The sequence below is a fragment of the Colias eurytheme genome, chromosome 13, assembly GCF_061535395.1.
Source record: "Colias eurytheme isolate Ceu_HAF_F1 chromosome 13, ilColEury1 Martin Lab GWU primary, whole genome shotgun sequence".
Classification (NCBI taxonomy): Eukaryota; Metazoa; Arthropoda; class Insecta; order Lepidoptera; family Pieridae; genus Colias; species Colias eurytheme.
In genome coordinates, this window is record NC_142992.1 from 10197245 (window position 1) to 10220210 (window position 22966).

The following is a 22966-nucleotide window of genomic DNA, read 5'->3' on the forward strand; positions in this document are numbered from 1 at the left end:
TCGATAATTCTTTTTTTATTATATTCCTTGAAGTACGAGGATGGTTCTTATGTAGAGAAAACGTAAATATGTACCACGGGCGAAGCCGAGGCGGACCGCTAGTTATTAATAAATGACTATGTACACATTTAAAAAATTATAATTTAGTAGCAACTAGCATGCAGTTTTGTTTATATTTTAAATATTTAAAACATTTTCTCTTGCAGCAGTATGTATAACATTCTTTTTCAAATTTTTGAAAATATGCATTTTAAACAATTATAAATTTTATGTTACACTTATTTACTATTCCTCGGTTACAGTATTGAATTTCTTCATTGAACGCTAATTGCTTTTATCTTTAATAATTGTTGGACAATATGAAATTATTAAATAATAATAAATTTCAATTGCGTTTTCAAATTCTAAATCTTGACACTTATTTGCAACAGATTATAAAATAGATTTTTTTTTATTGCAAAATATTTTACCAAAGACATTTGAGATGTTCACCACTGGATTGCGTACAATTAGGCACTCTTGTTGATGAGTTAATTCATCATTTGGTCAATAAATGTGAGACAACATTGGGCTCAAACATTTATTTGTGCAATTAGGCTTCCCATACAATTACCTTAAAAAATGTACAACTTTAGACAGATAATATATTTTTGTTAAATAAGATTTTTTAATTATATCTGACCCATATTACTTCAAAAAAAAAACATGACAAAATACCAGAAAATGTAATTGCACAAACAAACATTCAAAACTGCTTAAATACACTAAATTTTCGATCCAATATCAACCGCTCCCACTTACCACATCCCATCCCACTTTCAAACACTGTCCCATCACTCCACTGTTAAATGACTGTTACAAATCACAGTGACAATTCCCTGTTATATCACTGTGACAAATCACTGTTACTTCACTTCACAGTTACAAATCACTGCACTGTTACATCACTTCACAGTTACTAATCACTGTTATAAATCACAGTGACATTTCCCTATTTTATCACTGTGACAAATGACTGTTACAAATCACCGTTACATCACTGCACTGTTACATCACTTCACTGTTATTACAAATCACTGTTACATCACTGCACTGTTACGGGCGTACGCACAGCGCGCCGAGCCGCTCTCAGAACACCGAGTCCGCTGAACGAGACAAGTGTACAGGGTGTGAGGGCGAGCGAGCTAGACGCTTTCGGGGTAACTTCTCTAGTGTGGAGAGCAGGTGCGGAAAGTCTGGTCGTTCGCTCGCTCTGTACGACCAGCAGAGCATAAGGATGTCCTGGAAAAGTAAAAAAAATTGTATTTTTAGTTGTTGTTATGTCAATCCTTTTGGAATTTTACAGGCTTGTCTGTGTATATAAAATAAATCTATCATGGTAAAAATAATCTTACTGGTTTTTTATTAGGGTAACATGCTTTTCTATTTCTATAGACCGTTGTTATTTGAAACTTTTGTAATAACTTCATAAATCATTCATTCTTGGTGACTGTTATTTTGTTACAAGTGACTCATATTTTATAATGAAGCTCTTTCAGTATTCTATGAAGCAGTAATAATCTACAAAAAACTTAAATATAAGCAGTATTTTACCTGTTATTATTGCAATCTATATATATAAAACTCAAAGGTGACTGATATAGTGATCTATCAACGCACAGCCCAAACCACTGGACGTATCGGGCTGAAATTTGGCATGCAGGTAGATGTCATAACGTAGGCGTCCCCTAAGAAAGGATTTTAGAAAATTCATCCCCCAAGGGGATCAAATAGGGGATGAAAGTTTGTACCATGAAAATTAATCTTTTCCACACAGGCGAAGCTGCGGGCAACAGCTAGTATAATATAATAACCATTCAATTATTAAAATACTAGTTTGTAATAAGCCTCACCTTAATATCTCTAGAGGCCTGCATGTTAGCGAGCGACTGCTTCGCCCCCTTGCCCACTTGCCATATCACCGCCTCCGCTGGCTGGCCTTTGAACGGATACTCGCCGCATAGTAGTTCGTACCATACAGTTCTGGAATGTTCAGAGGTATATTATTATTTAGGATATAATGTAACATATTGATTATAAATATTAAATTCTAGGACATAGTGAAATAAACAACTGGTGTTATGTTATGCCTCGGAAAAACTTCTAAGTAGCAAAGAGAATTCTAAAAATCACCTTAATACTTTTGTATTTATTCAGTATAAAAAATTACAAATCTTGTTTGTCTGTGTAGTAACTCAGGCCCCCAACCACGTCTGGGACCGATCGGGCCGCTTGGGGCTCAATGGGTTAATAAAGAAAGGCATTAAGGAAAAGGAAGATAGAAAACAATAAACACAAAAGCTAGCTATAAATCATAAAATCACAACATATTTTATTACAAAAATTGGCCCATAACAAACACACATTTGTCTATTCTGAAGTTACAATAAATCACTTATAAATAGATAAACTAACATACCCAAAAGCATACACGTCCGTGTGCTTCGAGAACGGTAGATGCAATGACGCGTGCGGTCGCAGCGCACGTACTAACTCCGGGGCTAGGTAGCACAGCCAGCCGGATGGAATGCCGAGACTGTCGCCGCGGGGGCTGCGGAATTGTGAGCTTTATTTACTTGGCTTTAAGGGTGATATTGCTAAGACAATTATGCTAAGATAGTGTTTAGTAGTACAGGGTGGATGCGAAGACTGTCGCCGCGAGGGCTGTGGAATTGTAGGCTTTAAGTACATGGCTTTAAGGGTGATATTGCTAAGACATTATTATGCTAAGATAGTGTTTAGTAGTACAGATAACATGATGGTGTGCCGAGACTGTCACCGCGAGGGCTGTGGGCGAATTTGGATTTTAGTGGACTTGTTATAAAGGTGATATTAGTACAAAGTTTTGATGGTCCATGCACGTCAATTTCAACCCTAATGGTTAGGTAATACGGTTTGTATTAGTAATGAGCGTCAGGTAGCATAACCAGCCGGATGGAATGCCGAGACTGTCGCCGCGGGGGCTGCGGAATTGTGAGCTTTATGTGCTTGGCTTTAAGGGTGATATTGCTAAGACAATTATTATGCTAAGATAGTGTTTAGTAGTACAGGGTGGATGTCGATATATTAATACGGTCGACAATATGTTTTGATTGGGCAGGGATGTGCTATCGCGTCACCGCCCACCGGTAGTGTTATGAACGAATGTGAAATTTGGCGGCGTGGTGTTAAGGTTGATATTGGTTGTATATGTCGATGCAGGGGCTGTGTATGAAAGTGGCCTTTCGTACATCTATACTAATATTATAAAGAGGAAAGGTTTGTATGTATGTATGTATGTATGGTTTTCACGCTTAAACTACTGGACCGATTTTGATGAAATTTGGCACAGATAATCTTTAGACCCTGAGAAAGAACATAGGCTACCTTTTATTGCGAAATATGTACCACGGGCGAAGCCGGGGCGGACCGCTAGTATGTTATAAGGGTGATATTCGTAGATGGGATACGGAGATTGTTGTCATAACAATTGTTATAAGGGTATTTAGTAAATTGTTTTGATGCACGTCAATCTAAGTAGTTTGGTAATAAAGTTTGTATTGCGTGTGATGTTTAGCGCAGTGCCACCGTGCTCGTTGCTGCGAGCGTTGTGAACGAATGTTGACTTTAGTGATATAGTAATAAAGTTTGTATTTGCAATGAGAACATGCTTCTATCGGGATAGTGCTCCTTAATACTGTAATACTAACAAAAGATAAACAACTCACTTGTTCCCAAAACATAGCTTCGTCACACTGAACAGACCAAAATCAGTGATCACCACCTTGCCATTCTCTAAGAATATATTTTTCGTTTTAAGGTCTTTGTGGACGATGCCTCTCGCGTGTAGATAGCCCATACCCTGAAAATATAAGTTAAAAAGTTTTCATTGACGTTTCAAAATAAAATAACGCATCAACTTATATCTTAAATACACACATAAACAAATTTTAGGGACAATTATTTTTCAAAAATATCTAAATGTCGATCACCAATTTATTGATATTATAGAAAATAGAAGAATTATAGCTTACCTAAAGCATTTAATAAAAATAAAAAACATGTCAAGAATATCTGGTGTCTTGATATGCATATATGTATTTCATGCCACAAAAAATATTGTTGGTTGCTTGACAAAATTGTATATTTACGCAAGTATTCACACTTACAAAAAACAAAAAAAAAACAACAACAAATTAATTTTATTCATTTCCAAATATACCTGCGATATCTGCTGCGCAACGAGCACACTTTTATTCGCCGTAAATTTATCCTTTCGCAGGTGAATATGCGTATATAGCGTCATGCCCTTGCACAGTGACGTCACGATCGCAAGTCTAGGCGGTTTCATACACGCGCCCATGAACAGTACTAGGTTCTCGTGCCGTGTTTTTCGGAATGTTGCCACCTGCGGGAATATAGACTTTATCGTTAGTAAGATAGGGTCGATAATGGAATAGCACAAAGTTCATGCGTAGGATGAGGCGTGTTGCGGAATGTCGCCATGTGTGGGATTTTAGACTTTATGATTGGTGGGATAGAGTCTATAATAAAATAGCACAAAGTTGACGAAGATTACGAAGTCACGAATCGCGACCTTCGTGATTTTTTGTCTTATGTTTAGTGGGTTAGAGTCTATAATATAAATAGCACTAAGTAAAGTCAAATTTGGCAGCGCGCCAATTACAACCGTTAATTGATTCTTAACCTTGTATTTCACGTGTTAAGGTCTATTTTCACAGTGAACTTTTGTTTCTGTTAAGTAAGTTGGTGAGCGTCTCGTGCTGTTTCATGTGTTGGCGTATGCAGAAAGAAAGCTGGAAACTTATAAGCGCTTACCGGCGCTTGACAGCGCTGGTAACCCGCGGAAAATATATGAACACGCGCCGATAAGCGCTGAACGGCGCCGACAAGTTCCGACAAGCTTCAACCCGCGCTGCTCAGCGCTGGGCGCTGCCATATAAAATTTGTCTTGGTCTGCTTCAACCTGCTTCCTTTGTGTAGACCGAACCAGCGCTGTCAAGCAGCTTGACGGCGACTGCTCCGTGCCAGCTGCCGCGGTACACTCACCTCGTGCTTGAAGGTGTCGAGCGGCGCGCAGTGGTCGCTGAGCGCGTGCACGTGGAGCAGCTTGACGGCGACTGCTCCGTGCCAGCTGCCGCGGTACACTCACCTCGTGCTTGAAGGTGTCGAGCGGCGCGCAGTGGTCGCTGAGCGCGTGCACGTGGAGCAGCTTGACGGCGACTGCTCCGTGCCAGCTGCCGCGGTACACGGTGCCGAAGCGCCCGGCGCCGATCACCTCGTACAGCTTCAGCTCGTCGTACGGGATGTCCCACTCTTTCATGGACAGCTGTGGAAGAGTTATCTGCCAATAGTACTCGTTGACATACAATGAATGACTACACTCACAATTGTGTTTAAAAATTGTCTGAAGCAAAACTCTGCCTATGCGTCTATTGGGCAGAGTTTTATATCGAATATTAAAGACAAGAAATAAGATGCAATTTTGAGTAAATGATTTATAGAATGTTGCTCGGAATTATTTTTGCGAATTTGATTGTGAGTCTAATTGATTTTAGAACGCTACTTAATCACCATGGACTGTATAAATATAGTTCAATAATATTTTTTTGCAAATTTGGAACATTATTCTCTATCTTTACGGATATTATTTTGACCAAATACGAATAAATATTCGTAAATATAGACAGTGGTATTTATTTTCACACATTTAAACTAAAAAAATACATTAAAATTACCTATAACCATCAAACAGACGATGTGACATGCACATTTTTCAAAAATGATCCTAACTATTGCATTTTATATAAAACGCATTTATAAATACTAAATCGGCATAACCCAAACCCATAACACAAGTAAAGTAATTTATAGTTCAACAATCAAACACCTTATTTCACACAAAAAATTCCTTATTTCATAAAAAAATAACACAACTCAATCACATACTTCCTCAAACAACCTCCTGCGATGTATTATAGTCGACATTTTAGCTTAAATCTTATTTAAAACCAAAGTTTGAACAAAAACACTACAAAGCTACAAGGTTCAACTCGCACTATGACATTCTCTTATCAGTAACGTCACTTCGGAAATGAATTACATATTATGAATTATAACTCGGCAGATTGATAAGAAAGTTTTGTTCGAAGCTTCGGCGTAATCACGTATTTTATTTATTTACAAATAAATTGCATGTTGTGTGTTGGACTTTAATTATTTTTAATCATTTATTTTGTTTAAACTCTTTGGCTAAGGGTTTAAGATTTATACACAGAACTATGAGGTCAGAGCTCAGGCGTAAGAAAATATAAAAAAAAAGTTTGGAAAATCCAAAAGTGCACGACTCATAATGCTCATTTAATTATGAAATATAAAAATAAATATAGATATATCACCATCCATGTTAATTTTACATGGATATATATAGATATACAGTCTTGTAGTTTTCGTTTTTTATTAATTGCAATTAAACGACACTGAATTAATTAATCATTCGCATTCAGTGACCTACAATCGTCGATTAGAATATTTAAAAAAAATTTAACTCAAATGATGGATTTTTTCACAAGTTCTAGTGTTTTCAGGTTTCACACATGACGGACAGGAAAATTTTTTGACCTATTTCGGTGTTTTTTTCCATTCTATTGAAGTAAATCAATTTTTAAAAAGTACTCTACAATAGTATGCAAAATATCTTGATTCCGTGAACTAACAAGGCTATAATAATAAGAATAGCTGCAAAAATGAGGCGAAAAAAATTTTTCGATCGTAAAGCACTCTCTGATGCTTCGCATCATGAGTCGTGCAAAAGTTTTGTTTTTTTAATGTGTTGTCTGTCTTTATTGCCTGTCCCAGGTTTTTTAATAACGAATAAAATATAAATAATATAATATAGTAATTTAGTCCAATTATATTTTTTTCTATTTTGTTAAATATTAATATATTTTGATATCAAATACAATAAATACATTTCAGAATTTGTTTCTTGCACTTTTATAATCCACACATAAATATTTTATTTAGGTTTTGTTTAAAAATAAACTCACGCTATTCTGCCTCGGCCACCGGTCGTCATGTGAAGCGAGATCCACGGAATTGTCTCTCGCCGGACCTCCACTGTCAGTCGAACCAGAACCGCTCAGCGATACTTGCCCCGAACCTTCTATAATTGTATATATGTTATAAAGATTTTGTTTTCATTTGACACGACTTAACTGAATTTGTTGATTGTTTGAACAAGTTTATTTTTGAAAAAACAGCAGGCCAAGACTAACGGCAGAGAATAGAATAAACGCTAAGGAATAGAAACTGCTATCGCTAATAATTATTATTGACATAAGCTCATGACATTTTAGTAATGGTTAAAATAAATAAAAATGTTAAAATGTTTGAATGTTTAAACATCATACTCTTATGTCAATTTGTATCGATAGCGTATTTTATTCCTTAGCGTTTTGCCGGTTGTCTCGGCGCCCTGGTACAGAAAATACATCACGTTACGAACAATAGAAGCGTACAGTACGATTCAAACTTAATGGCGGCTCGGAACATCGTACGATTCGATGCGCAGAAAACAATTTTAGATATCAGCCAATCAGCGGGACGTTAAGGGACTGATACCTGCGCGCACATACATATAAGCTTACTTCCGAACCGCCATTAAGTTTGAAGCGAACTGTAACAGTACTGAATGTTGTAATAATAGATAGAATATTGAATTTAATAACTATATCTCTCAAAAGGTGGTAAAAACAATACAACAAAAAGATAGAGAAATTATTCATCAAACTATTACGCGATTTTCATTGTATGAAGTAATTTGTAGCAGACCTAATTTTATTTCGCTATAATTTTAGAGATTATTACAGCTACTATAGCCATAATACTAATAACTAATAAGTTTTCGCTAATATATTTCTTAATACATTAAAATTGAGTTTGAACGACAGTACATATTATTATGTTCAAATACATCCTGCTTTTTATTAAACACATAATATTATGTTGCATTCTTTACTTTATTTACCTTCCTAAGCACCATTATCGATCGAAACATGCAATGTAAATATAAACTTTCTGTATGTTTGTCTATATGTACATCCAACACTCACCACTCCTTACACTGCAAGTGAGATCATGCTTGGAGTCCGCTATCGTCCTCGCTGGGGATTGCACAGCCGATGTGTGGTTTGGACTTGATACTGTTGGTTTCACGTCTGTAAGTAACATTTTTATTAGGGATTTTTTTTCTTCTTCTCTATATTATGCAAATATTTTCCAGGCAATAACTGACTGATTTTGCAGGACTGCTCACTCGGCTAACAAAGACATTTATTTAATCCATATTTATAAATCTATACTAATATTATAATGCTGAAAAGTTTGTTTGTTTGATCGCGCTAATCTCAGGAACTTCTGGTCCGATTTGAAAAATTATTTCAGTGTTATATAGCCCATTTATCGAAGAAGGCTATTATAGGCTATATATCATCACGCTAAGACCAACAAAGCCTTACATCCGCATCCTCACCCGCTATGTTTACCACCAGACAAATAACGTTTTCTTGATCTATCTATAAAAAAACCCATAAAAATCTGTTGCGTAATTTACAAATCTAAGCATACAGACACATAGACGGCGGATAGCTACTTTGTTTACTTCTATGTAGTGAGTAATCCAATTTGTTCAGTCATTTGGGAGTTATGCACAAACATTTCACAGATTCCTTTTGACGTGACAACGTCTTATAATTCGATAGAGCCGGCTGGACGCACGAAAAAACATGACTCATGCGGCGTTACCTCGCTCTGAGGCGTTCCATGTAGGCTTGAAGTGCAAGCGAGAGCGCGGAACGAGTGACAAAGAAGCACAATCGGACGTTGTCACGTTCATCTATCGTCAGTAAACCGACTTTACAGACGACCTAGTTTTCTCTTCTCTACATTATGCAAATATTTTCTATCAATAACTGACATACATTTTGCAGGCATGCTCATTGCTCACTCGGCTAACAAAGACATTTATTTAATCCATATTAATAAATATGAAATAAACAGCTTTACGCCCGCAGATTCGCCCGCTTTGTTTACCACCAGACAAATAATTCTTTCTTTTGAATTATAAAAAAAATCTCATAAAATTTAAAAAATCTTATCATTGACTGTCTTTGTTTAATTCTAATTATATGTAGTGAGTAATCCAATTTGCTTCAGTCATTTGGAAGTTATGCGAGTACATTTCACCAATCACTTTTCACCCACTTACCGGGAAAGTGGAACCGTCTCCTGTCCACCTGGTGCTGGTGATGATGCTGGTGATGAACTGGCGCAGGCGGGGCTAGAGCCGGTGATGAGGGGGTCGAACTGTTGCACGATGATGTGTTCGATGATGAGTCGGGGTTGCCCTGTGTGCATTGAATAGCATTAAATTTTAATGCCTAATTGGCTTTCATATATCTTTTTTTTATAAACAGCAATGAAATACATTTTTATTATTGAAGTGAAACTTCTTTATCGGGGTTGGAAAAAAATTTAGTGTAACATTTTTTCGTTACGCGTGACATTTTTCCGTTACGCGCCATCTTTTTCTTATCCCTACCATGCGTGATTCGACGTATTTCTAAAGTAAATTATTTTTTGAAAAATAAGGTCATAAAGAAGTTTCACTTCTTACGTGTGTACACTAGTACACATTTTTTTTTAATTCAGGGCGATTATTCATTCCTCGGTTATTTGTATGAAAAAGTATTAGACGGTAATATAAAAATGTCATAATGTAGTAGAAAACAGCAATTATAATATCTTAATTTTTATACTACATATTTATTCACACCGTTAATAATATTGAATACAGCAAAACATCATTTATTACAGGTTTCCCCAGATGCATAAAAGATCAACAGATAAAATAATTATTATAGTGAGTGTAACTTACCGAATAATGATGTGCTGGCGGCCTCTGTCTTCGCTTGGGCGTTAGCGGCGGGATAATTCGACCCGGAGATGATAAATAGTAACCACCTAAACAAATATCACATTGTTTTACAATTCCTTTTTTTTCGTATTTAAGTATGTTTACGATGGAATGAAACGTTGCAAAATGTTAAAATTTTTCAAAAATAATGTTGAAAATATTACTGTATGTAACATGTGTGTATTCAAAAAAATACTCTTTTAATTTTTATTTTTAGTGCTTTTAAACTCTACGGACTACCATAAATTTTATTTTTCAGCAAAAACTACCAATAGACATACCGTCTTTATGAAACTTTTCTTTGAACGCATTAACAAATTCCTGCGGCAGTCCACAGGATGGTGGCACTTTGCTCTCGCAATCTCTGCAATAAATCATTACACAAATTAATTAGTTTTTTTTTCACTACTTCACTACTTAAAACTGAAACTAACACGATTATAAATAGTCTATTTTAATTACTGTCTAATCAAAACTAAAATAATTGATTCCATTTATTAGTTTATTCTTGCAATTTATAATTATTATATTATAATGGATTTACATTCACAGTGGACCATGTTTCAATGCAATAATATTTTTAATTTTCTATTACTGTATACATGTCCACAATTTACACAAAAACTTTTTCTTTTACGAAATTTAATAATAATAATATCTAGTAGTTTCATTTGTGGCAATGGCAATTTATAATACTACTAGCGGTCCGCCCCGGCTTCGCCCGTGGTACATATGAAAAATATATGTTGGCCGATTCTCAGACTTACCCGATGTGCACAGAAAATTTCATGAGAATTGGTCCAGCCGTTTTGATGGAGTATGGTAACTAACATTGTGACACGGGAATTTTATATGTATATAAGATTTACCTGTGACACTTAAACTTGCACTCTTTACACTTCAACCCCGACCCGAACAGCATTTGCTTATCACAAAAGTCACAAGTGGCGATCATATTGAAGGTCTTCGTGAAGCGGTGCGCTATATCGTGGGCCATGCAGCCGCCCACGGCGCCCATGGTCGCGCCCGTGCCCGTGACCGCGCCCGTGCCCGTGACCGTGACCATGCTCGCGGTCATGGGCGTGACCGTGCTTACTCGCGGTGAGCGAGGCCCGCCCACGCTCATAGCGGGACTGCCCTGAAATGGAAATAAAGGTTAAAGGTAATGTATGTATGTAGAGAAGTATAGTAGTAGTAAAGTCCCATGTCCCCTAGTGGGGTAAGGGGCAGATGCACTATACATCTGTTTCACTGATCAATTTTCTTTAGTTACAAGTAGGTGATCAGCCTTCTGTGTCCTACCAGACCGAGATTTTTTTTTCTTCGTCTCCACCGGGAATCGAACCCAGGACCCCTCGGTGCTACGCTGACGTGGAGCTCTTGCTAAAACTCGAGAATGACTTGAGCGAAAAGATGGGTTAAAGATAGTGTATAATCGAGTGAACTTGCAACTAGAGAATGATTGAAGCTATTTTGGTTCATTTATTTTTGGAAATGTTAAATTGAATTAAATTTGGAATCAAATTAGATGAATACTTTACAGTCAAATATAAGCATACAGAATGGACTATTTTAATTCTTTTTCTATATAAATACAATAACTTACATGATGAGTATCATATATCCTTTGTGGGTGTTCGTGCTCATGCGGCGAGGCGGGCGGACTCGTCTCTGTATTGCCTACCGCTGATGATTGGCTGTTGTCACTGGAAATAATTTTTATGGAATTAATGTGTTTTTTGACTGTATGTATAGTTAAAATTAGTGAAAATCTGTACAGTAATGTTATAATGTAGAATATGTAAAACAACAATTTGATTGTTGATAATGCATAACATAAAAATGCATAATGGAAGCTGAAAATGATTCATCTAGATTTTTTAAAATAAAAATGGCAGTGTATAAATTTGTACATCTTGTTAAGTTAAAGTTATCATATTTTCCAAGAAGAATAATTTGATTTGTATTGAATAAATTTTAATTTTTTATGCAAAAACGCACCTATGATCAGACGCGTCCGGTCGCACGGACAGCTGCGACTCGTGCGAGCGCGACTTCGTCAGCGAGTCCGGCGCGGGCAAGTGGGAGTTCTGCTTCCGTTTCCCCACCGGGGTCGTGGGAGATTTGCCGCCTGGAATTGTGTGGAAACGTGTGCGATTTAGTATGTTAGTTTATATTTGCCAGTAAACATGGTATACGAAGATGTTAATATTGGTAGTGTTCAAATTCTAGTGTTCAAATTCTAATGTTGTTGTTGTTGTGTTTGAATGTTAATATATGTATGTATTTATTGTTATGTGGGCATGACAAAATTATTTGTGGCCGTGACTATAAAACTTTATTTATCCTAATTCAATAGTTTTATTTTCGTTGATAATTGAAATTTGTATTACTTATTAGTTATTCATAAAACGTCTTTGTCTAGAGCAACGGTAACCAAAATGTTTTAAATACACTGTTTAAAAAGACCCAAGTTTATCTTTTTATAGTTTTTGGACACTTAGTTTTATATAGATCTGTTAACCCATTGAGCCCCGAACGGCCCGATCGGTCCACGACACAATAGATTTTCTATTGTGTCTGTGATTCCAGGTCCTGAGTTATTACGTATAGAGGGGCAGCTCCACCGCCTCGTGCCCCCACTGGGGCCCCTGCAATGTTGCCCCGTGCCCCACTCACCGTTGCCCTGTGCCCTCGGGGCCCGCCTGTGGTTCCGCTCGTCCCTCGTGCGCGGCGAGCCCCGCCCGTGCCGCTCCCAGCTGTCCCAGTACAGGGGCAGCTCCACCGCTTCATGGCCCCGCGCTAGGGCCTCTGCAAAATTTTTAGGCCATTTCAAATTTCGAAAACATTTATACACATTTTTATTTATTACTAGCGGTCCGCCCCGGCTTCGCCCGTGGTACATATTTACGTTTTCTCTACATATAAACTATCCTCGTACTTCAAGAAATATAATAAAAAAAGAATTATCGAAATCGGTTCAGCCGTTCTCGAGTTATGCGCTTACCAACACATTTTGCGATTCATTTTTATATTATAGACTAGCGGTCCGCCCCGGCTTCGCCCGTGGTACATGTTTACGTTTTCTCTACATAAGAACCATCCTCGTACTTCAAGGAATATAATAAAAAAAGAATTATCGAAATCGGTTCAGCCGTTCTCGAGTTATGCGCTTACCAACACATTTTGCGATTCATTTTTATATATAAGAATTTTTCGATAAATGACGTAATCTCGGAATTGTCTGATACAAAGACTCTGTTATCGCAGGAAATTCAAATTCAAATTAAAAATTAGCAAGTCAATCATTTTGTAAAAATTCTTTCATATAAATTAAATCAGTTCAATTTTTGCAAATATTCTGTAAAAAACAAAAGTTAGTTTTCATTTTAGGTGTAAGGCAAGTCAATCTCTAAATAATAACTTTAATAAATTTATTTATTTCCTCATCACAAATGAACAATCACATTTTCGAGAGACTGGGGCCCGTGATAAGTATAAAATACTTGTGTCACCAGGCCCCCAAGCATTAACATTCACATCTATAAGATAAACAACAAATGTGAACATGAAATGAACAAAAAGACGTGTGGCACTCGAGGACTGCCGCGGTAAAGCTATTGCATAGCATGCCTTCAAGCCACACCTCCGTGCCCGTCGGAGTGGGGTGCGTGAGGTTTTTTCGTTACGGAATTTCTGGATTCGGTCCCCGCGCTCAAGGCCCGCGATAGAAGCTATGCAATAGCTTAAAAATAATACTACCTTTTTACCACTTTCTACAATACCTGTATAACTCCTAAGCCGTTGCATGGCCCGCCCCAGCCTGCGCACCTCTTCATCCCGCGCGCCGCACAGTATCGCGCGTAACTCATGTTCCGAACGCTCGCGGAGCGCCTCTAGCGACGATATGCGGGAACAGACCGCCTGGAATATTGGATTTTATAGCTATAGAATTATGTGATATAACTACATATAGAGATGTGTATAGGGAGTGTTTATTTTTATGATATGATTGATCATAATTTGAGTGTAGTAAATACTTTATTGCACATCAAATAAAATAACAGAGAAGGAAAAAAGCACATAGGAACATTGTACAAAAGGCGGTCTTATCACTTACAAGTGATTTCTACCAGACCACTTGCTAATGCCTATGAGGCATAAGTGAACATTTATTTAAAAGATCTTGGAACTTACAACAAGATAGCAAATATGGTTTTATCTAAGATAATTTCGAAAAAAGATCATACATAATTTTTATTCCTAAGTATGTATATGTATCTATGATCCTCAAATTAATTTAACTATGACTTTCCAACATGAACGCAAACAATTATTTAATTAAAATAAGACTAAAGAATGTTTATTGATCTCATTTTATTTTGTTTGATTCAAGGTGAAATATATTTTAAGTCTAGAATTTCTAAATGTTAACAATAATAGAAACAGACCAAGAAAATTAAAACAACTTTTATTTCTAAACAAAATTCTACAAGCTACCAATTATTATAAAATAAATATTTATTACCTAGCTCTTATGCGCTGGAATGCAATTTTGTTACATTATTGTTTATATTAAGGTGCAACGCTAGCTAAATAATTTAAACGTGACGTAATACACATTCGCCGCTGAACGTGTCTACGACATTCTAATGTTACTTTGTATAACATTTGCGGTCACTTTATTTATTACTAACTGTTCCCCGCGGTTTCAAACGCATTGCTCCGCTCCTGTTGGTCTTACCGTGATGATATATAGCCTATAACCTTCCTCGATAAATGGGCTATCTAACACCGAAAGAATTTTTCAAATCGGACCAGTAGTTCCTGAGATTAGCGCGTTCAAACAAACAAACAAACTCTTCAGCTTTATAATATTAGTATAGATTATACAGAATCTTAAAAATATGGAAGTGTATAATATACGTTTGACGTATTTTTTCGATAATCGATGAAATATCTCGGAATCGCACAACATCATTCATCTGACTATCAAGACTATTGTTATAGAAAGTACTGTTAATTTGTTGTAGTCTGTATCACAAATTTGAGAGAAAAATAAATTATGATCTGAGTCTTTACAAACAACTGATACAGTATACTTTAAAGTTTAAACTGCATGGCAACAAATCCCTAACCTAGCGTTTAAAAGACCTTTAAGACTTTACTCATATGTATTACTTATGAGAGTGAATTATATGCAACTTATTACCTACTTAAAGTAATAAAATAAATATTCTATGCAAGTTAAATATGAAAGTGCATTATACTTCACAGACAGTACACTTCAATGTCTTTCTGCACTATTCTTCTAAGGCTATATGCCATTAAATAAACGATTTCTATCTAAGTTTACCTCAATAGCGTCCACACTAAGCCCCACGACCCTCAGCCACTGTCTCAAACTCGGCACATCCCGTAGCTCCCTCTGTAGCTCCTCGCCAAACTTTGCCTTTATCACAAGTTGCCGAGAAAAATGTTTCACTAGTTTACCCTGGAAATTAAAATATTGAATTTAATATTTAACTCTATATTTACTACTAATAGATTTTTCAAGTATTGTTTAGAATTAAGTAAATATTTGTTGAAGTATTTTCAAATTAATAATAAATACTGTATACAAAGAAATTTATCTGTTCATGATATGAAGTGGAGCAGAAACACAATAATCTAATAATCTATTTCATATAAAATTGTGTTCAACCTCTTAAACTTAAAACTATGGATTACTTATTTGTATTATGTAATAAGAAAGTAAAGAATTCATTTATAAAACTTTATCTGGTTTGTAAATATTTGAAGATTTATATATTGACTATTCAAATAATCTCTACTATAAAAAGCACTCAAAATGCCCTTAGTTGTTCCCAATAGATACTTGAACAAATCTCAACACCACTTATATTAACTATTATTTAAAAAAAACACATACAAACTTTGTTACTTTGAATATTTCAGTAAGAAATAAGTATGTATATGATAATTTGTTTTATTCACAACTAGCTTTCCGCCCGCGTTTTTAAAGAAAATCCCGTTCCCGTAGGATTTCCGGGATAAAACCTATCCTATGTCCTTTCTCGGGTATCAAAATATCTCCATACCAAATTTCATGAAAATTGGTTCAGTAGTTAAGGTGTGATTGAGTAACAGACAGACAGACAGAGTTACTTTCGCATTTATAATATTAGTATGGATTATAGTAGAGCCATTTTAATAGGCAACATTTGACAGTTCAACAAAATTCAAGAACGTAACCTAGTAACGACGACATAGAATAACATGATATTTCGTTTTGTTAGAACTGCACATTTGCTTGACTTTTTTCAATTACAACTACATATTTATAATAACAATGACCGATACAAGTAATTTTAAGATTTCATTTTACTGATAAACCATTTTAAACATAATAAACAATTTCTGAATTGAAGAACTGACGTCACTACAATTTTGTGTCAATAAACCTTTTTTCTTTTTAAATACCAGAGACGTTACTCTAAAAATCGAAATATGACATCTAGAATCGAATGTATTGATTACTTGTGAATAAAAATTATCATAAATTAATAAATTCGATTGACAAATGTTTCAAATCCGTATCGATTAATTCACTTTAATCGATGTTTTTAAGCAGGTTACCTCTCTTCGAAGATAAAATTGATAGACGTCAAATGTTGCCTATTAAATTGGCTCGACAATAGCAATCAATACTTCTGTCTTGGAAACAAAATAGTATAGATTGCTTTGAACTTGAGAAAAGTAAGTTAATAATTATTTTAACATCCCTAAAAGTAATATCACATAAATTCATATTTTGCAGTTTCACTTCAATATTTCAATTTTATTTTACTAGAATAATAATTCTAAAAGCATTTATCACTGCATTTTTGTACATTGAACATAATATAAAGATTCTTACAGAGAACAGTGTCCAATTATCTTATGCCGGGTCCAGACTGGTGAAACGTAACATGCAATGAAAGAATTCACCGTCCACATTGCTGCAATGTATCATGAAAGGTAACACACTTTGTAACAATTTCTCATAGTTTGGACGTCTTGCGCGCGCGAATTGTGCATTACACGCGCATGCTACGAACATTACAAGCCGCGCGTGGAGCGATCCGAAATTTGTCGGTTTTTCGACAAACACAAAGGGGCAAGGAACACGACTAAGGGAGGTTCGTAGTGAATGCGCGTTATGAGCGCGCTATGCGTCCACACCAGCAGCGAACATGCAATGAAAGGCAGAATGTTACATTGCATGTTACGTTTCACCAGTCTGGACCCGGCATTATAAAGAATTAATATTATTTCTCATCAAATGCAGGCCTACATACACATTTCTAGTAATGTTTGTATTGAATGATGCATAGCGTTGCATTACTAATTGTTTAGTTATAGTGTCTATTAAAAGACTCATGTTTGTTAACACATATTACATTAAAAATAAACATGTTACTCACCAAATGAGATTGAGATTAACATTACTTGTCTATTAAGATTGAGATTATTTTTATTTTTATAGATTTTATTGGATACTTTGTAAATTTTCATTTGGAGAAGGAATGCACAATCAAAGTACTTTAATTTATGTTAAATAGGTCATTTTAACCAAATTTTTAATGTGAATTACTACTACTTTTATCAATAGTAATGAATTTACATTTTCTATTTACTTACTTATTAACAGAGATACAGAACATAGGGTATGTTTAAGTTATGAAATTGAGTCACATGCCCAAGCTAAGCTCTAATAAGTTAATATAATCAGTTTTGTCATCAAGTGTTTATAGTATCCCTTAATGGTAAGAAAAACTATTGTATTACAATATCACATATAAAATATTGAATTGTTAAATAACTATTGTTAACACTATCCAAAAAGACTGACATGTATTATAATAATCTGATATCTTCTTCTTATATATAAAAATGAATCGCAAAATGTGTTGGTAAGCGCATAACTCGAGAACGGCTGAACCGATTTCGATAATTCTTTTTTTATTATATTCCTTGAAGTACGAGGATGGTTATTATGTAGAGAAAACGTAAATATGTACCACGGGCGAAGCTGGGGCGGACCGCTAGTTTATAATAATTCATACGGAACATACATTCATGCATTAAATCTAATTAAAAATAATGAGAATATAAAGTTCAGTTTCCATTTTTAATTCTTGGAATTTGTGAGTTGGGGTTTAAATGTTTGTTTTTATAGTTTTTGTAAATGAAACTAAGTATAGAATTACGTCAAGACATTGTAGAAAACAGTAATCTTATGTATGAAATCATCAGATATATCTAATGTGGCTTTTAAGCAATAAATTACTAGTAAATAGAAATTCGATAAAAAAGATTATATTATTTCAAGGCAACAGGGACTGCGCACGCTTACACTTTCTACTATCGGCATTGAAAGGATCCTTGAGCCCAGAGGCCTTGAAGTTTAGGCCTTGCAAGTATTTCAAGGGCATAACTCATTTTTTTAACTACATGTCATAATAAAATGATTGCACCGGCCCTACCTCCAGAGTCCGAATCTCCTGCTGCGTCAGTTCTGCGCTTGTTAAGCATTGTGTCCTCAAACCTTCCAGTCTATCAGCCGAAACATCTATCATTGACTGTATGGTCTCTATCATCTGAATTGCATCACGGGCTCTTTTGATTTCATATCCGCTCTCTGCATCCATTACAAATATCACAGCACTCTACACAAACCACTAATCACTACTTGTAAGTATAAAACAACTTATTCATTATAAAAAATGAATATGAATATACAAAACATTGCAAGTGTTGTATTGCCGATACAGCGGCCATGTCCGAAGAAAATCTATATTTTTCTCTATGACAATACACTGTCATAGACAGTTTTTGACAGCTGTTCAATTTTTTGTACGGGTAATAAATGTCACAATCTTTTAGCATGGCAATTATTTTGAAATATCAAATGTCAGGCAGCCCGCAGCTAAAAAAAAATAGTCTATGCATTTTATCAATGGAGTGAAGACGTTTGTTGTGAATTTTGTTTCCTATTATTTCGCCTTCCGTCATTTAAAAAAATCGGTGTAATGTAAATAAACTAGTTTGAATAAATCTTTTTACTTTACAAGTAGGTAGAGTTAGTGAGATTTTTTCATAGGGTTTAGATGTAGAAATAGTAGGATGTTACTGGAACGTATATTGGTGCCTCTGTTCTGCCTTGGAATAGAAGGTAAAATAATTGAATTGATCGAAGTACAACTATTTGGCCTTTGTCTCCCGGTGGTTCAATATTGTTTGTTTTTTATTTAGTGTTCGGGCGCGTACTTGGCGAGGAAGTGGAAATTCGCCAGGTAGCATCAGACAAGGGAACAATAAATGTGACCATTCCTTGTGGAACCGAGCCCCTCTCGCCGGCAGTCAACGTCCAGTGGGTTCACAGAGGCAACCGCACACACCACGAAATACTGGTACAGTCTTTCTTACCGGAAATATTATAAATATTCATGATTCAAGAGAAAATGCAGAGGGAACATCTTTAAAAAAAATTCTAGATATTTATCTTCGTAAGTGTCACCACCAGGGGACACACAAATTGAGTTTTCCTATATTTTTGCTAAAAACACACAAACCGAAAACATAAAGCTACTTATCCTATCCAATTTTGCATTGAATACAGAGGCTCATGCATCTCTAAACAATTATTTCGCAAACAGAGAAATCTATAAGAAGTAACAAGGGTGTTACCTAATCATAATAATACCACCAACCTACGAATAAGTAATTAAGTAGTATGAAAAACTAAACAGGTAGGTATTAAGGGGGGTTAGGCGGTCAGCGAAAATTCAGCTATTCGGGCCTGAGGTAAGCGGTGAGGGGGTCCGCGTTTAGTATGGAATCAACGTGCTCGAAACTAAAAATCGTAAGCGCCATTCACATTTTTATCAAAAAGTGAATGAAAATATTTAGTATTTTCTAAATCTAAAACAGTCACGAAATCGAGAAGGTAAAATACCTATGTATTTGTGATTTTATACGAATTATTATCGTAAAATACGCTTGTAATGAGCATTTATATGATATTTTACAGGTAACTTCAGGATTTTTTTTTATCGAGCAAAATTTTTCCAATCGTGTTTTGGAAACAGTCATCCCATCACACATACGTTCTGTAATACATATTAGAAATTTCAGTGCGAAAAAACTTCAATATTTTCAATTATAGCTCATAGAAAACAGTCCATTTTGCCGTTTTCACCTACTAAGGGCCCTTAAACTTATTATTCAAATGCGTTTTATAACTACCTACATGATTTTAAAAATTGAACTAATGAATTATTCATGACTTTATTTTGATAACGATAACATTTAAATTTCGTAAAAAATGACACAAAGAGGAATGAGACTTGAATGAGATAAGTTATTAATTTAGATTTCAAAAATTAGTAAATAGAAATAAATTGACCACCTTTTTAACCAACTTTTACGCAAAAACGTTGGAGGTTCTCAATTCGTAATTCGTAGCGTATTTTAGCATGCCCATATTCTAATGTAAACATCCCATCTTGTTTAGATGTTATTGACTTAAACAACCTGTTCTAGTATATTGTGTTTGTCTATAAAACACCTGAATAAATACTGCTATGTGCTTAATGTAAGTGCTATTGAATAAATTATATCGCTCACGAATCAAATCTAATGTTTTTCCTGTTAGATTTGACTTAACCCCTGTGTAAGGGTTAAAATAATATGTGTAATTAATAATTAGGTACGCAAATATCTTCATTTCAATTAAAATACAGTGTCACTTTTCTATACGACTATAGCGTCCCGCGGTTTCACCCGGGTGCTCCGCTCCTGTTGGTCTTAGCGTGATGATATTATGTAGCCTACAGCCTTCCTCGATAAATGGGATATCTAACACCGAAAGAATTTTCAAATCGTACCAGTAGTTCTGAGATTAGCGCGTTCAAACAAACAAAAAAAAACAAACTCTGTATAGATTTTTTAGTTGCCGGCCGGCATCACTAATCACTAAATATTTATTGTTGAAAAACTTCATTCACTATAATGGAATAATAATCTTTTTTGCGCGATGTAAGTATTATTTCCGCTGCGACAATAATTTATGTTCTTTTTTCTACCTGACAGAGTACCTACGTTAGGTTTTTCCAAGTTCTTTACTCGATCCCCACATTTGAAAACGAATAAATATTATTGCTAAAAAAATTGTCGTATGTACCTACTGCGAAGTGCGAACCATTTCAAGTGCTTCAAAGGCCCAATAAAAAATTCCAACAATTTTTTACTAAGTTAATTTAACGAAGAAACCAAATGAACATAGAAAACGTCAAACGAAAACGAAATCATAATTTTATATTTACAGTTATTTTCACATAAGTACTTTATCGTCGTGTGATTAGCAATAGGTACAAAAAAAATAACTTGACCTACTGATAATAATTAATTTGTAACCTAAAATTAAGCTTAACCTTAATACCCGCATATAGTGTAATGTGTGTATATGCGTGTAAGTATAGCGTCATCGGAAACAACTATAAGCCCTTGTTCAGTTTGAGCAATAATAATATGGATTATGTACCGATTATCATTTAATACTTGACTATATACATTTTCATGGCTTATTTTTTCCGCTTATCCATTATTGCCTTTCAGAGCGGCTCAGTATTTTTCGTTTTATTATCAGTAGTACATTGTACGTACACATAGGGTAAAAGTGGGATAGATGCCGCACTAGGATAGATGCCCCATTTTCAAAAAACCTCACTTCCCAGAGTCCTGACTACGAATTAATGATTTAAATAGGAGCTCTTATCACCTCGCACCTCGGGTACGCATGAGCTGTTGTTTGGTGAAGACGTGTTTCGCTAGTGCGTGTTATAATATCGGCGGCGAACTTCACGAACACGTTAAAATTTAAAAAGGTTGATATTTGCCTTTGTATTACTTTATAAGTATTAATAAATTTCACTATATTTCTTATTATGTCTATACACTGGTTCATTAAGTACAAATCTAAGTGAAAATAGTGGCTCTTTTGTTTTTATTTATTAAAAAAAAATACTGGGGCATCTATCCTTACCAAAAAGTATAGTTGCCCCTTTTTTTTCGAGGGATAGATGCCCTTAGGAGCCTCTAAGGGCATCTATCCCTCAATACATATGTACATGTTATTATCGATAATCACAGGTACTGTTTATATTTTTACCTGATTGCGTCAGAATTTTTCTCTATGTTAACCGATTTTACTCGTTTAATTTGCTTTTTCTTGTTATGTATACTTACTTATTAATGACCTGCCCTTATACTGATTGTAGGAGAACCACGCCACGAAAATACAAAAGAAAAGAAGGAGTGCGAGCGCAAGTATATTCTTGGACAACAGAACAACTATGTTAACATGACATTTGCTGGTTTATCATATAAATTTTATTAGATTTCGCGTTTATAGAGTATGTAAGGCATCTATCCCACTCTGCAGGCATCTATCCTCCTTAGTATTTTCATGGTGGGGCAACTATCCAACTAGGTAGGCATCTATCCTCAAAAAAGGTGTTCTACAAAAATATTTATTACACATTATCTATAAATGATAGGACAAAAAATATATATAGTAATTCAAAACAGATAATTAACCTAGCTATATTCATACAAAGTGTTCGTATAAGATTCATGTTTTTAAAATTATGAGGCTATTTCAAAAAGTGGGGCATCTATCCCACTTTTACCCTACACATGTACATTGTACAACGCTTTCCGTTGTCTTTATATAAGAGATTATGATGCGGTTTTCAAATAGATAGTGGTTCTCGAGGAAGGTTTAATTTGTTTAAGTAGCAATTGTGAAATATATAAGTTTTAGACAAAGTGGACGAAGCCGTACGAGGAAAGTTAGTTTTAACTTAAGGCTGCAGTCTAGCAAAATTGCGTTTTCAACAAGTTATT

The 22966-nt window shown here is 35.2% G+C and overlaps 2 protein-coding genes across 2 annotated transcripts in view; one reads left to right on the plus strand and one right to left on the minus strand.

Moving 5' to 3' along the window:
* Positions 1-1045: 1045 nt before the first annotated feature.
* Positions 1046-18840, minus strand: ksr (kinase suppressor of ras). The gene is made up of 18 exons (XM_090108965.1): positions 18544-18840; positions 15372-15509; positions 13801-13939; positions 12695-12826; positions 12017-12146; positions 11622-11721; positions 10885-11153; positions 10297-10379; positions 9977-10062; positions 9308-9446; positions 8154-8258; positions 7089-7204; positions 5192-5368; positions 4241-4426; positions 3747-3880; positions 2459-2590; positions 1893-2022; positions 1046-1281 (listed from the first exon to the last, which is right to left on the minus strand). Exons 1-18 carry the CDS (start codon positions 18706-18708, stop codon positions 1129-1131), a joined length of 2514 nt encoding a protein of 837 aa, XP_089965091.1. The 5' UTR covers positions 18709-18840; the 3' UTR covers positions 1046-1128.
* A 192-nt stretch (positions 18841-19032) lies between these two features.
* Positions 19033-22966, plus strand: part of LOC149903648 (contactin-1a) — a 48311-nt gene continuing 44377 nt past the window's right edge. The window contains exons 1-2 of the mRNA XM_090108685.1: positions 19033-19232; positions 19313-19470. Coding sequence (XP_089964811.1) covers positions 19184-19232; positions 19313-19470 — 207 coding nt within the window. The 5' untranslated portion in view covers positions 19033-19183. The remainder of the gene's footprint in view (positions 19233-19312; positions 19471-22966) is intronic.

Excerpts from the sequence above, each read along its gene's own strand:
- ksr (XM_090108965.1), bottom strand. The coding sequence starts at position 18,708 with ATGGATGCAGAGAGCGGATATGAAATCAAAAGAGCCCGTGATGCAATT. Across the intron at positions 10,380-10,884 it reads TGCAAGTTTAAGTGTCACAG|AGATTGCGAGAGCAAAGTGC; the intron begins GTAAATCTTATA and ends GATTTATTGCAG. Across the intron at positions 5,369-7,088 it reads GGTGGCCGAGGCAGAATAGC|CTGTCCATGAAAGAGTGGGA; the intron begins GTGAGTTTATTT and ends ACTCTTCCACAG.